Here is a 14,113-nt window from a genome sequence, read left to right as displayed (position 1 = left end):
AGAAAAAACATTTGCCTACGTAACTGACTTGAACATAAAAAGTGACATAGTGTTGAACCTTCAACTGCTATAAAACAAAACTGGGCAAGGTGGGGTGGAGGGAGGAATGTACAGGCCTCATGCAGACATAACCCTGCTCTTATATTCTGACCATGGACTCTTTTTCCCTTCCTTCTCTCTTTCATTTTTGGAGCTAATCATAATGCAGAATTATGTCTGCACTGCCATTTTCTCTAACCATGGTTAGCTCCAAAGGAGAGTTTGCCATCATGGTTAGAATGGATTTGCAAATGGGTTTATGCTGTGAACCTAACCTTGATTAGAGAAAATGCTGGTGCAGATGTGACACTGCAATATAGTTAGTTCCAAAAATAAAAGGAAGGGGGTGGAGGAGGGAGAGTAATGTAACATGCAAGCCTGCTGGGCAACTCCTGATCTTCCAATTATGGTTAGGAGATCAGGCAGCATTTTGTCTGCACTGGACTACACTCTTGTTGTCAGATCTGTGTACTAATCAAGCAAATTATATGGACTGGAAGCAAAACAAAAATATTATACAACTACATACAGCAGGGGAGCAGAACCTCTTTCAGCAAGAGGGCTGAATTCCATTTTGGAGAAATTCTTGGGGGTCACATTCCAGTGGTGGACGGGGCAAAAGGGGTGGGACCGAACATACCAGCATATGGTAGCTTAAAGCTCTTACTGCCAGTAAGTATGCCTTAGGAGAGGCATTTCAACCTTTTAGAATGGGGGGAAAAAACTGCACAAAAGCTGGGATATGTCATCCCTCATTTCAAGCAGTGACCAAGGTGACAAAGGCCAAAAAGATCACATAATGATTTGAAATAATCAACCATGGCTGCAGGCCTCTAGTAGTGTTTGGATGTCTGAGGCTGCCTCATGACTATGTAACCCTCCCTTGCTGGAAATTACTAAAGCCCATGCATTTTCCAGAAATAATGCAAAACTTTCATGTTTGGGCAAGTATTCAGTCCTCAGCAGGACCTGTTAAAACTGCAAAACCACCCCAGAGAGGTCAGAAATTCATCTGGATTCATCAGTCTCTGGGGATGGACCATACAAACCACTCCCCAACCGTTGCAGAGGTTACAGGCAGCCTTAAGGTCCAACTTGATCAGGTAAATGGTCTGTCCATGACAATAGAGTCATCACTGGCTCCTGCATCGACAAATCATTTCCCCCTATTCTATTACAGAACACCAAATCCAAAGAGTGTCCTGCCACAAGGATTGCGCCTGATATAATTTGCGTCAAGCCCACGGTTGTCATGGAGGCCACAAAATCCCAAGCTGTTCCAGACAAGGCAGGCTTGGTGTGAATGTTGAAGTCCCCCAAAACCATCCACCTTGGGGTCCTCAACACCACTTCTGAGACCACCTCCTTCTCCCTTGGGAAGGGAGACTGTTGGGCAGTGTGAAGGTGTAACAGAGGTATGTTTCATACACAAGCACTATGGAAAAAATTGGCAAGAATTAAAATAATGATTCTCACAACCATAAACAAAGCCACACAGAAATAGCAACTGAACATATGTTACATCAATCTCATCTGATCCTCATAACTGACGCATCAGAGAACGTCTGCCCAATTATCAAAGTCATACTGGAGAAAGTTGTAATGCAGCAAGCCACTGACAGAATGCAAGCCCCCAATAAATCTGTAGCCTAAAACTGTAGATTAAATTCACTTCTAGGTGAAAGGTGATGCCTGAAAATCTACTCCTAGGGGTAAACCCCAACAGAATATCCACAGTTGCACATTTGCAAACAATTTCTCCAAATGCACAGGAATGCCAGCAAAAAACTGATCCAAGATGTATGTCTGTTACTCAACATATCGAAAAAGATTTCAGTTCTCAGCTTTCCTCAGAGAAACTTATTTAAACATGACAAAGAAGGGGTAGGGGGAGTTGCAGAAGGAATACCCATCTTCAGAAGAATGAGGAAAAGGAAGAAGGCCACCTGGAGGAGTGTTCAAGGGGAACAGAGAGGGCTGGACAGAGAAGAAATATTCAAAAGGGCAGGACCATTCAATATTCAAATGGGCGGAGGTGACAAAGGCCAAAAAGATCACATAGTGATTTGAAATAATTAACCATGGCTGCAGGCCTCTAGTAGTGGTTGGATGTCTGAGGCTGCCCCATGACTATGTAACCCTCCCTTGCTGGAAATTACTAAAGCCATTACTAAATTACATCTTCCAGAAATAATGCAAAACTTTCATGTTTGGGCAAGTATTCAGTGGCTAGCTGGGATAGTAAGTATGAGTATTTTTAGCTTATGGCTCCATGGGAACTTGTTTAAGGGCCACTTTGAGTAGGAGAGGAGTATATGCCTTTTAAACAAAGGGAGAAAACAAACAGATAAAATAATAAATAGATGCCTTATCATGACATGACATATTTGGGTTTACCTGAATTAACTGACTAAATTATACCCACCTGAAAGCGGCCTCGTTGGAATGATTCAGTCACAGATTTAGAATGACTAGTTGTTTTATTCTCCACTGTTGCTTGCTCAGAGAGAGAAATCCAATCAGGAGCAACATCACCAGTCATCTCCTCTGTTGCAATTTTTTTTAAAGGAAAGGAACACAAAGAAATGGAACGCTGTCAGGTAAAGCTGGTACTGTGAGAATACTGACAAGCAACATTGCATTATAAAACATGATTCTAGCATACATGTAGGCTTTTATTTTTATTTTTTTGTATCCCAAGACCTACACTTCTATGTGGAATGAAAAAATTGGTTAATCAAACTGGAAAACAAAGTGGTGATGGATGAAATGTTACACAGGTGAGTAAGGTAGGAAAAAGGTATATATGGAGTAGTGTTGGAAATGCCCCCCAAAAAAGGGGGGGGGGGAGAGAAAAGAAACGTACATAAAGAAATCAAAACAGATGTTACCTAGTCTAGATCCCTGACTGTAAGCACACTACCTTGCCGGACTTTTGATCTCTTGAAAAAGCTGGTCTGCCGTAGCCTGTATGCCCAGCTTTTTAATTTGCGAGTCCAGGATTTCTTGCTAATAGGGTTTTTGAGACTAGGGCAAGTAAAGCTTAGGCCAAAATATCCACCTCCTGCATGCAGGTGCACAGCTCCACCACTTGATGTTGAAGCAGGACAGGCCACAGGGTTCTCAGGACATGAAGCCTCTGGGGACATCTCCTGCACAAAACAAGGGGGTGGGGAAGTGGGCAGATAAGAGGGGATATTTGAATAAGAAGGGAGGTGGTGTTACATATGCACTTGGAAAACCAGCAAGAGGGGAAGGCACGAGTATATCATAAAATAGAAAAGATGTTCTCAGTTGCGTGAATGAAATATTTTACTCTGCCTGGTGCGTTTTGGAAGAAATTTCCTTCCTTGGGGGCTTTCTTTAGATATTTCGAAAAAAAATCCTTCCTATGTATCTTCTGTCTTGAAATGCTCCATTTGTTCAGGCACTTGAGAACTTACGTTCTCTTCTGTTTTGTGACATATACTCTTGGGCCATCAATATCCCCCCTTATTTAATGTTACATGTACAAATCTCCAAACTCCACTGAGTGCCTATTCTTGAAAATATCCATTTGCCAAGTTAAAATAATCAAGAACATGTAAACAGACGATCTCTAATTGTTCTGTAATTATGGAATACTTTTCCCTAGGAAAGACATTTCTAATTCCTAACACAATTAGGCCCTAGTAAAGTTCAGGTTTATAGCAATTCAGACAACCTGCGATCCGGCTCCCACTCTATTCAACCCTCAGCACAGCCAGATTCACAGCTCCTGGTCAAGAACTCTACTTGAATAAAATAGTGAACAGGAAAGGACAAAATGTTGGGATAACCTGTCTGGAGAGGATGCTTACCTCTTGCCAGCATCTTTTAGGCTGGCAGTTAGGTTTGTGCAGCCATCCAGCATAATTCTGGATTTCTCCAGTTGCAGGAGAGTTTTCAACCCCAGCTAACCTCCCTGTTACTACTCACATGCATACAGAGATCACTAGGAGCAGAGGTGATAGCACTGGGCTCCCTCCTCAGCACTGGCAAACTGTCAGGATGACTTGCAGATGGGACGAGCGTAGCCTGGGGATCACAAAGCGTGGTGGGGCTTTGCTGGGTCTCTCCAGGGGAATTAATGTCCGGTGCTTCAGTTACTGGGCAGGGGAGAGTGTCTTCAGCAGATGAGGAGAATGGAGACTCCGCTGCACTGTGTGTGTCTTTCTGGCTCTCAGGGGAAGTGCCCGACAAGCTGTGTTCCTGGTACAGAAGCGTCCGCAGCTTCTCATCCAGAGTTTTGATGTTGTTGTCGACAAAATCCATCTTAGGGGGACCCTCACTGTCTGACTCCAGAGCAGATGTAAAGGGAGTGCCTTCCAGGGCTGGGCCCTGAACCAAAGCACTGGCCTGTTCAGCAGCCATCAAGTTATCTGCTTCCTCAGTGGCCAAGATGTGACAGGTGGCTGGTCTGGACACGGAGGCCTCAGTGGACAAATTCAGCTCAGCAATGCCAGATGTTAGATGGGGTGTATATGAAGATAGGAGAGTTCCATCAGCCTGAGTCTCTGCCCCCAAAGACTCCAGCCAAGAAGCAGAATCATAAGCAGTAATATCATTATTGTCACCAGCAGTGGCAGACAGCAGCTTATCCATGCTGCCTTCCACTTGGTGAGGAGGTGCTGACTGCTCGGTTTCCGACATTTGGGGCTCAGACGCCGTACTGTCACTTAACAGCTCATTTGAGCTGGAAGATGGGGTAGGCCTGTGCTGGTTGCTAAGATTTTCCACAGCTGGGGGACAATCTTGGGGGCTATCTTCTTTGGCACTTTCCTTTAGTTGGTCTGTAAACACAAGAAATCAACTAGTGAGGCTCACAAATAAGATTCCAGAAAAAGTGATGTTGCAGTATGGCTCTTTAAAGGGGCAGTAATTCCAGAGATGAGGCAGTTCTCAAAATGAGCATATAACAGGGGAGAAATTTACTTTAAAATCCCTGACTCCACCTAGGGACATTGGCTTTAGAAGCTACGCGTAAAGCCAACTCCAACATATGCGTAGGAGAACAGATGTCATAGTAGTGCACAAGGTTTCTGACAGCCCTTGGGCAAGACTTCCTCAATGGGCCCCCTCCCTCAGTGAGTCTGCCTTCTTACCAGTCTCTATTGCTCCTCCTCCTCTTTCTCATCATTGTTGCCACTTGCCTGCTTGACAGGCAAACAGCTAGTGAGCAAGAAGGCAGGAGTGTCTACTGCTCCTTCTCACCACCACTGCTGCTGTCTGACCCAGAGCATAAGACAGATGAACAAGCAGGTTCCAATGGTCAAGAGGAGGAACAAGTCCAGGGGGTTCTTGTCAGTGGGCCCCTGCTGGGGTGTGGGACCTCAACATGTGCCCAACCACGCCTACCCTTGATGCCAGAGCTGTATCATAGAAAGAAGAACCAAGAGAGATGTATGGGTCCTATGAGATAGGGACAGGTAGTATTGTGATAGCAGAATATATTTTTAATTGATTTAAAATATTTCTACAATGCTCTTTAGGTGAATCTCTCAAAGTAGTTTTCATTTATAAAACATTTAAAATAACAATCATCAATAAAAATACAATAAAACAATGGAAAACAGAAATGGCGGCAAGGGAGTGGGGGGGAAGGAAATAAAATAAAAATCAGATAAAAATAAAAATTATCAATCAAGGTGAAAATACATTTAAAACCCTAGGCAAATAATAAGGTCTTCGCCCGGTACCATATGATGTGGTGATTTTGAATTAATAATATTTTTTAAAAGACAACTGCACGCTTTTCAACCATCTCTGCAAGTCTGATCATTCCTCACATTGTTTCTTATCTCTGAATGAAACTGATCTGACTCCTGGTTAGAAATGGCACATGGCTGGCAGAAGGACAGACCAAAATATTCTCAGTCAGTCTAAATGCCCTGCTGTGTTTGAAGGGATTGGCTACACTAATTTTTACCCTGGTTAGTGTGGAGTCGAATTTGACAGAGTGTGAGGCTGACTCGCATTGCTATATTTAAAATGTCTGGACTTGCAGGCAGGTACCAAAGTTGTGTTCACATGGTTCATGCTGTACTGCTTTGAAGAAAATCCACTATTTATACTAAAATTTAAACCAATGAAAAACACATGTAAATGGAAACACCAAGCTAATTCTGTCCACACAGTTATTGTAAATGAACCAAGCTGGTTGGCTGTTATGCCAGGCTTCCCCAACCTGGCACTGTCTAGATGTGTTGGACTACAACTCCCAGCACCCCCAACCAGCCATGCTGGTTGGGGATGCTGGGAGTTGTAGTCCAACATATCTGGATGGTGTCAGGTTGGGGAAGGCTGCCTTATGCCATTTACAGTCTTTCCCCTGTTGCCTGTGTTCAGTCCATCTGGCACAACAGAAAAGTCTATTTTGGTTTGGGTGGTTTTGCTAGCTCTGAGCAAGACACTGCAAATCTGTAATGAAAATGTATGCGACTGGGCTGATGATGATATGGCAGAACTGTGCATTTCACATTCCCCTGCAACATTCTTAAAAAGATGATTTAGGAGGGTGATAAAGAAGTAAAACTACTACAAATGCACTAAAGAATAGAAACCAACCCAGCAAAGTTTGAGCCACAGCCTTTGGCACAGAATAAGCCACTGGCATATCAAGCAGGAGTCAATCATCAACTGGGAGCGGCTGTCCCAAAGGACAGAGAATGGACTCTTGCCTTCATGCCATTAAAGAATTGAACTTGTAACCTTCCAACCCAAAAGCTTGAGTCACTCTCACTCAAGGCAAGGAAACTGAGCTGACTGCAGCTCCAAAACTGCTAATACACCATCACAGAGACAAGTCAGAAATGAGCCATGCTTTTTAACCCATCTCATGTTCACCTGTTATCTGACACCCTGGGGCAGCTGTAGTTGACTGAAGAAGAGTGTAAGGTGCCTGGGATTCTCTGTTCCTTATTGTCTGATTGATGCAAAATCTCCAGCGGCCAACAGGGGATGACTGGGGAGCAGAGTCACCTGGAGGGAAAGAAAGAAAGAGAGAGAGAGAGAGAGAGAGAGAGAGAGAAGTCATAAGGGACAATCACTCCTCTACCATTTCTGAAGTGTGCAACAAGAGAGAGAGAAAAAACCCAAGATTTACAAAGCAGCCCTGCTGCTGCAAACAGGAGCCTTAGAAGCAGCATGGTCCAGCAGTCAGAATCCTGATGTTTACCTTCAGACGCTAAGGCTTTAATCCTAACATTTAACAGAGATTAAGCTTGATTGAATACAGTGGGACCTACTTCTGATAAACATGTATAAAATTGTGCTACCTGACTTCTACCTTCAACTCTGCCACTGAGCAGCTGTATGAAGGACAGACTCCCCTTCTACATAACTTTTCACTCCTTGCTTATTTAAATACATAGTTTTAAACAGTGAGGTGGCCCTCCTTAAGCAACTGTTAAGGCAAGAAATCCTTCTTGCCTTTTTGCATATCTTGGTTACTCAGGATTTACTGGCTCCCTCTTCTGCAAGCCTAAATAGCGCAGCTTGGGTGGTTAATGTGCCCCCCCACACACACACACACACAACTCTCCCCAATATACATCATGTTGATTCACAGAGCTTGAAAATATGCACTTCCTTTTAAGAAAGAAATAATCCCCTGTCCTTCCAAGGATACCCCACCATCACATGCGTGGAGGTGAGTTGCACATATGTGCCACTGACCCACGTGGCCATACTTTCTCCATTTTCCTTGGGTCAGTGTATGCGAACAAAGAAAGGTACACACAGAGTGAATGCTGACAGTGAAGCCATCTTGCCTTTGCTTTGCCTTAATTCCACTGTTCTTTTCTTGGTTCAGGGAAGCTCACTGGTAGCACCAACTGAAACTGTAGGCTTCTCAGGCTGCGACCTCACTATGTTTACCACAGGCTGCATGCACATCTATCTGGGGGGGTCAGCATTGTCCCATATTTGTCTTGCCTAAAGTCAGGATGAGGCATTTCCTGGCACAGTAGGCACAGACTGTCCCATGCCACAATTGTTCCTGCCTCAACAGCAATAGTCTGTTGCAGTGATATTCTCTCACTTCCGCTGAAGCAGTCAAACAGGAATGCCGAAGAACCAGAAACTAGCCACTGACTCTAGGTTGCCAGGGAAGAAACTCAAATCATCCAGTAAGGAAAAAAGATTAAAAAGTTATCCATTAAATAATAGAATCATTATCCGATTTCAACTGATTTCCTTTTAATCTAGCGTTTCCTTCTCGCACAAGGAGAGGGCTCTCTGATTTGTACCTGGATGGCATTATACACTTCTGTTTTATTGTACAGAGTCCACTCTGCATATACAATACTTAAAGAAATCTATTTTATTAGAAATTTAATAAAATAAAAATAAATCTACAACACTTTACTAAGGACAACTGCTTATACCAAAACAAAAAACTGGAAACATTCTGCCATTGGCAACAGTAGCTGCATCTATTGCTTATAATGTCTACTTCTTACAACGCACTAAATGAATATACATCAATGTGCTCAGCAGAATACAAATACATATATTTGGCCACTGTGTAGCCATCCATGGACTGCAGGGCTGGGATCTGAACAGCCCCTTCAAGGTTTAAGCATGCTCGGTGAAATTTTTGAGTTTTTATCTTTGAGTACCTGACCCCAGTGCTATATTACAATCTGCTTTTGAAAGTCCCATCAGCTTCACAATTGCCCTGATATGTAGTAAGGAAGTCTACTTAGTTTGAGAATTGGTTTGCCATGTAGTAAGAAAGATTTGTGCTTCCGAAATACATCCAAAGACCCTTAAGTGCACAGAACTAATTATGAGAATCTTTGGATCCTGGCCAAGGTCTTAAGTGTTCCAGTCCTCCAGGGACACAAAGACATGTGTACTGGATATGGTAGAAATTACAAATCAATAGCAGACAGACACCCAATTTTAGAAAAATCATAAAACTGTTGATCCAACATCAAGAATCAGAGAAAGAAAGATTGCTTAATACTAACAGATCAAAGACTAGTAACTAATATTATGGACTCCGACTCTAACAGCTTTCAAAAGTAGTTCATCATGGTAACTGACTGATTTTGTACAACATAAAGGAATACAGCTGACTGTTCACAGTCCTATTTCACTTTCCACTAAGAGAAAACCCATCCTCAACAGAGAGTCTCATGCTCTCTCAACCATTGCTTCTGTATTTCTTTCATGGAAACTCAGCAATTTAAATGTGCTTGTATATTTTCTCAGTGGACAGCCACTGTGGACGACCACATATTAATTTTGCTGATTAAACTCAGATAACATTTTGTATCCAACCTCAAAAAAAAAGTTTGAATTAGACTGATTTTCAATTATTTGAAACCACACCACAGAGTACATGTAATAAAGGCTGGCTTGAGAGTCCACCAGCTTCAGTATGTATGTATGTATGTATGTATGCATGCATGCATGCATGTACTGCATTTCTATCCCGCCTTTTTTCCTCTTGCAAGGAACCCAAGGCGGCTTACATTCTCCTCCTCCTCCTCCATTTTATCCTCACAACAGCCCTGTGAGGTAGGTTGGGCTGAGAGTCTGTGACTGGCCCAAAGTCACCCAGTGAGTTTCCATGGCCGAGTGGGGACTAGAACCCAGTTCTCCCAGCTCCCAGTCCAGCCCTCTCGCCACTACACCGTACTGGCTCTCAGGATAAATCTGGAGTCAATAACAACCAGAATGAAAGAATTCTGATTCTAGTTTCCTAAAGATAAAACCAGAGCTCCTTCTTAGTTCAGTTCACAGCTACACCAAACCAACCCCAGAGCTAATACCAACTTGGCAATGCCTAATAAGAGGTCATTATTTGGTTTTATGGCTAACTTCAACCTAGAATAACAATATTCCAACCTTTAGAACACCATTCCTAAATCAGTACCCTGCAGGTATTTTGGACTACCAGACCTAGAAACCATGGCCAATGTTGAGGGAAGTTGGGAGTCTAACACATCTGGAGGATACCAGGTTGAGGAAAGCTGCTTTAGAATCTTCCATTACAGTTATCAAAAACATTGCAGAGTCAAGTATATGCAGCAAAAACCCCTACAAAGGACACTCTTCAAAGAGTGAACTACCAAGGAGGATTTAAAGGACAAAAGCCAGCACAACTGACAAGAGAACCTGCTTTGGCCCTTGTCAAAAAGTCCATTATTTCCATTTCTTTCACCTTTAATGGAGGATGGTTCTGCTTTGGATTTTGATTTTTTTTGGTCCTTCAAGGTTAAATGTTTTAAAATAGTTACTTACTGCCAGTTTGAGTAGATGCTGGGTTTATCTGAACTTGTTCAGAAGATCCTGTCTGAATTAAAAATGAATAGATAAATATAAAAAGGGAATTTCCCAATATAAGCACACACCTTCCCAGAAAACTGGCATTGCTAAACAAACAGAACTTACTTGGCTGTTGGCTGGGTCAGGAGCAGACTCTGTGCCAGAGGCTCGATCTTCAACAGGAAGACTGCGGATGATGTCCTGGGCCTGGCAAACAATAGCCCTCAGTTCATCAACAAATTTCTCTTTCTCATTTTCCAACACAAAGTTATCTTCAACCTAATAAGTAGGAAAGGGGAAAAAAAAGCAAGGTAGAAGATAGTTGGTTAGTTTATTACATTTATATATTGCTTCACACAACCAGAAGAAGTCTCAAAGCAATTTACAAATAATAAAAGCAAGAAACAAAACAAACACCAAATACCACATACAGTAACACATTCACTAAAATCATACACATTTGCAAATGTATCCATCTAAAACAGGGGTGGGCAACATGTGGCCCATCATGGCCATTTGTGCGGGGGCCCCTGGTCCCTGCCACTGTCCCCCAAATCCCAGCGACTCTGCTGGGAAAGAAGGTGTGCAGGGAGCAGACACCTTGTTTCCAGCAGAATCAGGCTCCCGACAGCCCACCAAACCAGTTTGGTGGACTACCGGAAGTGTGATTCTGCTGAGAAATAGGGCACGCAGGGATGATTCTCTGTACATGACCTGTCTCTCTGCAGGATATGACTCCCAACAGCCCACCAATCAGCTGTTTGGCAGGCTGACAGGTGTCCCACTCTGCTGGGAAACAAGGTGTGCATTCCTCATGTATGCTGTTTCCCAGCAAAACTGCTGAGATTTGGGCAGTAGCTTGGGAGGGGTGCAGCCCCCTGCAGGGTTCTGAGGAGGACAATGTGGCCCCCAAGCTGTGGACGTTGCCCACCCAAATCTAAAAGATCACCTAAAGGACAGAAATCCATCACCCATCCACATAGACTCCACTATTGCCTTTTACATTCTATGTTCTCCCCCTCAACATATCAAACATTAAGAAAAACACTGAAGTGACAAAATAATTCACCAAATTCACATACATCAATTAAATATTCTCCCCCAAAACGTTCACAATATATTGTTCAAATAACTTACAATTATTACAAAACATAGTGGTGAGAAAATTAACTTAAAGCAGGAGGAAATTTATGGGGCAGCATCCAACGAGGTGCTTATGCCCCTGCCGATTCTTTTGCACCTCACCGATTCCCTTCCATAAGCAGTGCCCACCACTTGCAGAACGGAGATTTAGCACTTCTGGGGCAGCCCAACATGAGTGGAAACGCTTGTTTCTGGAATGGAGCAGGGTAGTGGAGCTTGCGTAAGGGAGCTCCTCCGACCTGTCCTGGTCCAGAAATGAGTGTTCTTGCTCATTTCAAAGCTTCCTCTAGGTAGCACTAAATTTCCATTGAATAAGCAGTGGGTCCCGCTTGTGCAACAGAAATGGGGGGGCCCACTACTTGCAGTAGGGAATCAGCAGGGCGCAAAAGAATCAGCGGGGGCGTAAGTACCCCATTGGATACTGCCCACTGAATACATTCTAAAAGGGAACCATACTTTCCAAATAATACTACATTTCCTTTCTTTGTTAAATATCACCTTCTCACATGATGCCAGAGTACATAGTTCTTTTATAACATTTTGTACAATTGAAGAAACATTCCAAAAGCATAATGCTGTTTGGCTGCAAAAAACCCTCCTATGCAGCCAAAGCTGTTGAAATTCAGTCAATGCCCATTTATCAACATATCATCTCAGGATACACAAGTAGCAGAGAAGGCACATACTGATCCTAAAATCATATTATTATATGTAAGCATTCTCTTAAAAAAAATTATACTAACATAATGACACTATACTAACATCCCACTCTTACATGGGACTCCCATTCAAGAGAGGGATCAGAACCATACCTCCTTAGCTTCAGCAATGCTGTTACGTTCAGGGGCTCCCAACCCATTCACTGAGCCCTGCTTAAACATTCTTTGTCAAAACAGTGCAACGCTACAATAATCCTAAATCATAAATATAAGGGGTGCTTTACTTACACTGCAGCATCAATACTTATCTGAAACTACAATCCCCCTACACCACATCCTAACAGGAGTTCAATGTGTCTTCTGTAGTATGAATCTGAGGAAGTAATTCTATGCACACTTACTCAGAAGTATGTCCCACCTGATGAAGTGGGACTACCTTCTGAGTAAACACATATAGGATCGGGCTGCAAGACTTATGTCTAAAGAAGACAAGTGTACAATTCTCAATGTTTCCTTCCTTTTATTTAAATGAATTTCAATCCCTGAATCATTTATCCAACCTTTTTTCCCCCCATGAGCTTCTCATGTTTAGGGCTAAGATACCATTCAGAACTGTATTACCCAAGAAGAACAGATGGACCTACAGGAGTCTGCAGAAAGCTTAAAATAACAACTTCTATAAGGTTAGCTCAAATGGTTTATAAGCATTTCAAAAATATCTTGAGGTTCTTATATGTGAGGCTTCCAAAAGTGACAGTGCCTAGATGGATGAATTTAGTCAAATCTCCATCCCCGCTTTTCAGTGATTCCTCTAACAGCTCCCGATCCTCTCCATTTTTAGGATATTGCCCCAGAGCCGCTCAAAATTAGTTCTCAGAATAATCTGTGCAAGACAAGAGCATGTCAAGTTGACATCTAACAAAGGTTAGATCTCAGGGGGTTCCATAACTTGAGAAATGCTACAAAGAGGAGGCAGGTTTGTCCTAAGCAGCCAGAGTATTTAAACAAGAAATCAGCTTGAATGCCATGAATAACCAAGTATCTACTGGGAAGCAGGGTCTATAAAACTTGCCATGTAGTCAGCAATATCTTCAGGAGCATCTCCATCAACATCAAATTTAAATGTAACCATCTTGTTGTTGTGAGTCTCAAGCTGACACTCCACAGTGTTGTCCCCTGATGTTGACACCTGATTGAAGAAAGAACAGTCACTGTGCCATTAGGTGGAGACAGCACATTCCTCTTCTTCTCAAATTCCTAGCAAACAATTACCTCTGCTTGATCAGTGTGCCACCAATCTCATAAAATGACATCACTGGTCCAACAGCAATGCACCAATAATTAACTACATTTACTGAAGAAGGCTCAATACTGTCAATAACCTTTGTGTTTTTTTTAAAGAAAACTATCACGATGGACACACTATATGTTATTCTAAGTTACGACAATTATTATAAATACAATTCATTTCCGTGGCATTTGTCTTCAGAAATGCCAATGCCGATGATGCTTGGGATTCAACTGCCACAGGCCTGAAATACTCCATTAGCTGGCCTTGTAAGCACTGGCTGGAGATCTGTAGATATAATTTTGTTCTTCCCTCCAAGTTGTATTCAAGCCTTTCCCTTCAATTATGACCTGATTCCAAATATTCAAGCCTTTCCCTTCAATTATGACCTGATTTGTGAATGGTTTCAATAACCTTTGGATTCTATGGCAACTTCTAGATGAGTGGATCCTAGCACTAATAACCATTGCGCTTCCCTATAAGCCACTGTAAGCTATAAGCACAATTGCAATTGTTTTTCCACACTATCAGGGATATTGGACTTCTCCTGTATGTTTGTCCCATTATGTTCCATCTATACCAATGACATAACATAGCTCCTGTGGGTGAAGAAGGTCAAATTCAACTGAGCAGCCATTTAAAGCTCAGCATACATTCACTATAACCTTTGCAGCGGCCACCATTTTAT

The 14,113-nt window shown here is 42.5% G+C and overlaps 1 protein-coding gene across 1 annotated transcript in view; it reads right to left on the bottom strand.

Annotated features, from left to right (window-relative positions):
- Window positions 1-14,113, bottom strand: part of WNK3 (WNK lysine deficient protein kinase 3) — a 125,162-nt gene that overhangs the window by 18,538 nt on the left and 92,511 nt on the right. Inside the window, exons 12-18 of the mRNA XM_084836117.1 lie at window positions 13,210-13,326; window positions 10,462-10,614; window positions 10,312-10,363; window positions 6,904-7,038; window positions 3,997-4,850; window positions 2,963-3,191; window positions 2,465-2,586 (exon numbers count right to left, since the gene is read on the bottom strand). Coding sequence (XP_084692243.1) covers window positions 2,465-2,586; window positions 2,963-3,191; window positions 3,997-4,850; window positions 6,904-7,038; window positions 10,312-10,363; window positions 10,462-10,614; window positions 13,210-13,326 — 1,662 coding nt within the window. The remainder of the gene's footprint in view (window positions 1-2,464; window positions 2,587-2,962; window positions 3,192-3,996; window positions 4,851-6,903; window positions 7,039-10,311; window positions 10,364-10,461; window positions 10,615-13,209; window positions 13,327-14,113) is intronic.

Source organism: Heloderma suspectum, chromosome 2 (genome assembly GCF_057233095.1).
Source record: "Heloderma suspectum isolate Gila_16-S chromosome 2, 16-S_ref, whole genome shotgun sequence".
NCBI classification, from domain to species: domain Eukaryota; kingdom Metazoa; phylum Chordata; class Lepidosauria; order Squamata; family Helodermatidae; genus Heloderma; species Heloderma suspectum.
Note: the sequence above shows the minus strand (reverse complement) of the source record. Positions and strands in the feature narration are given on the sequence as shown.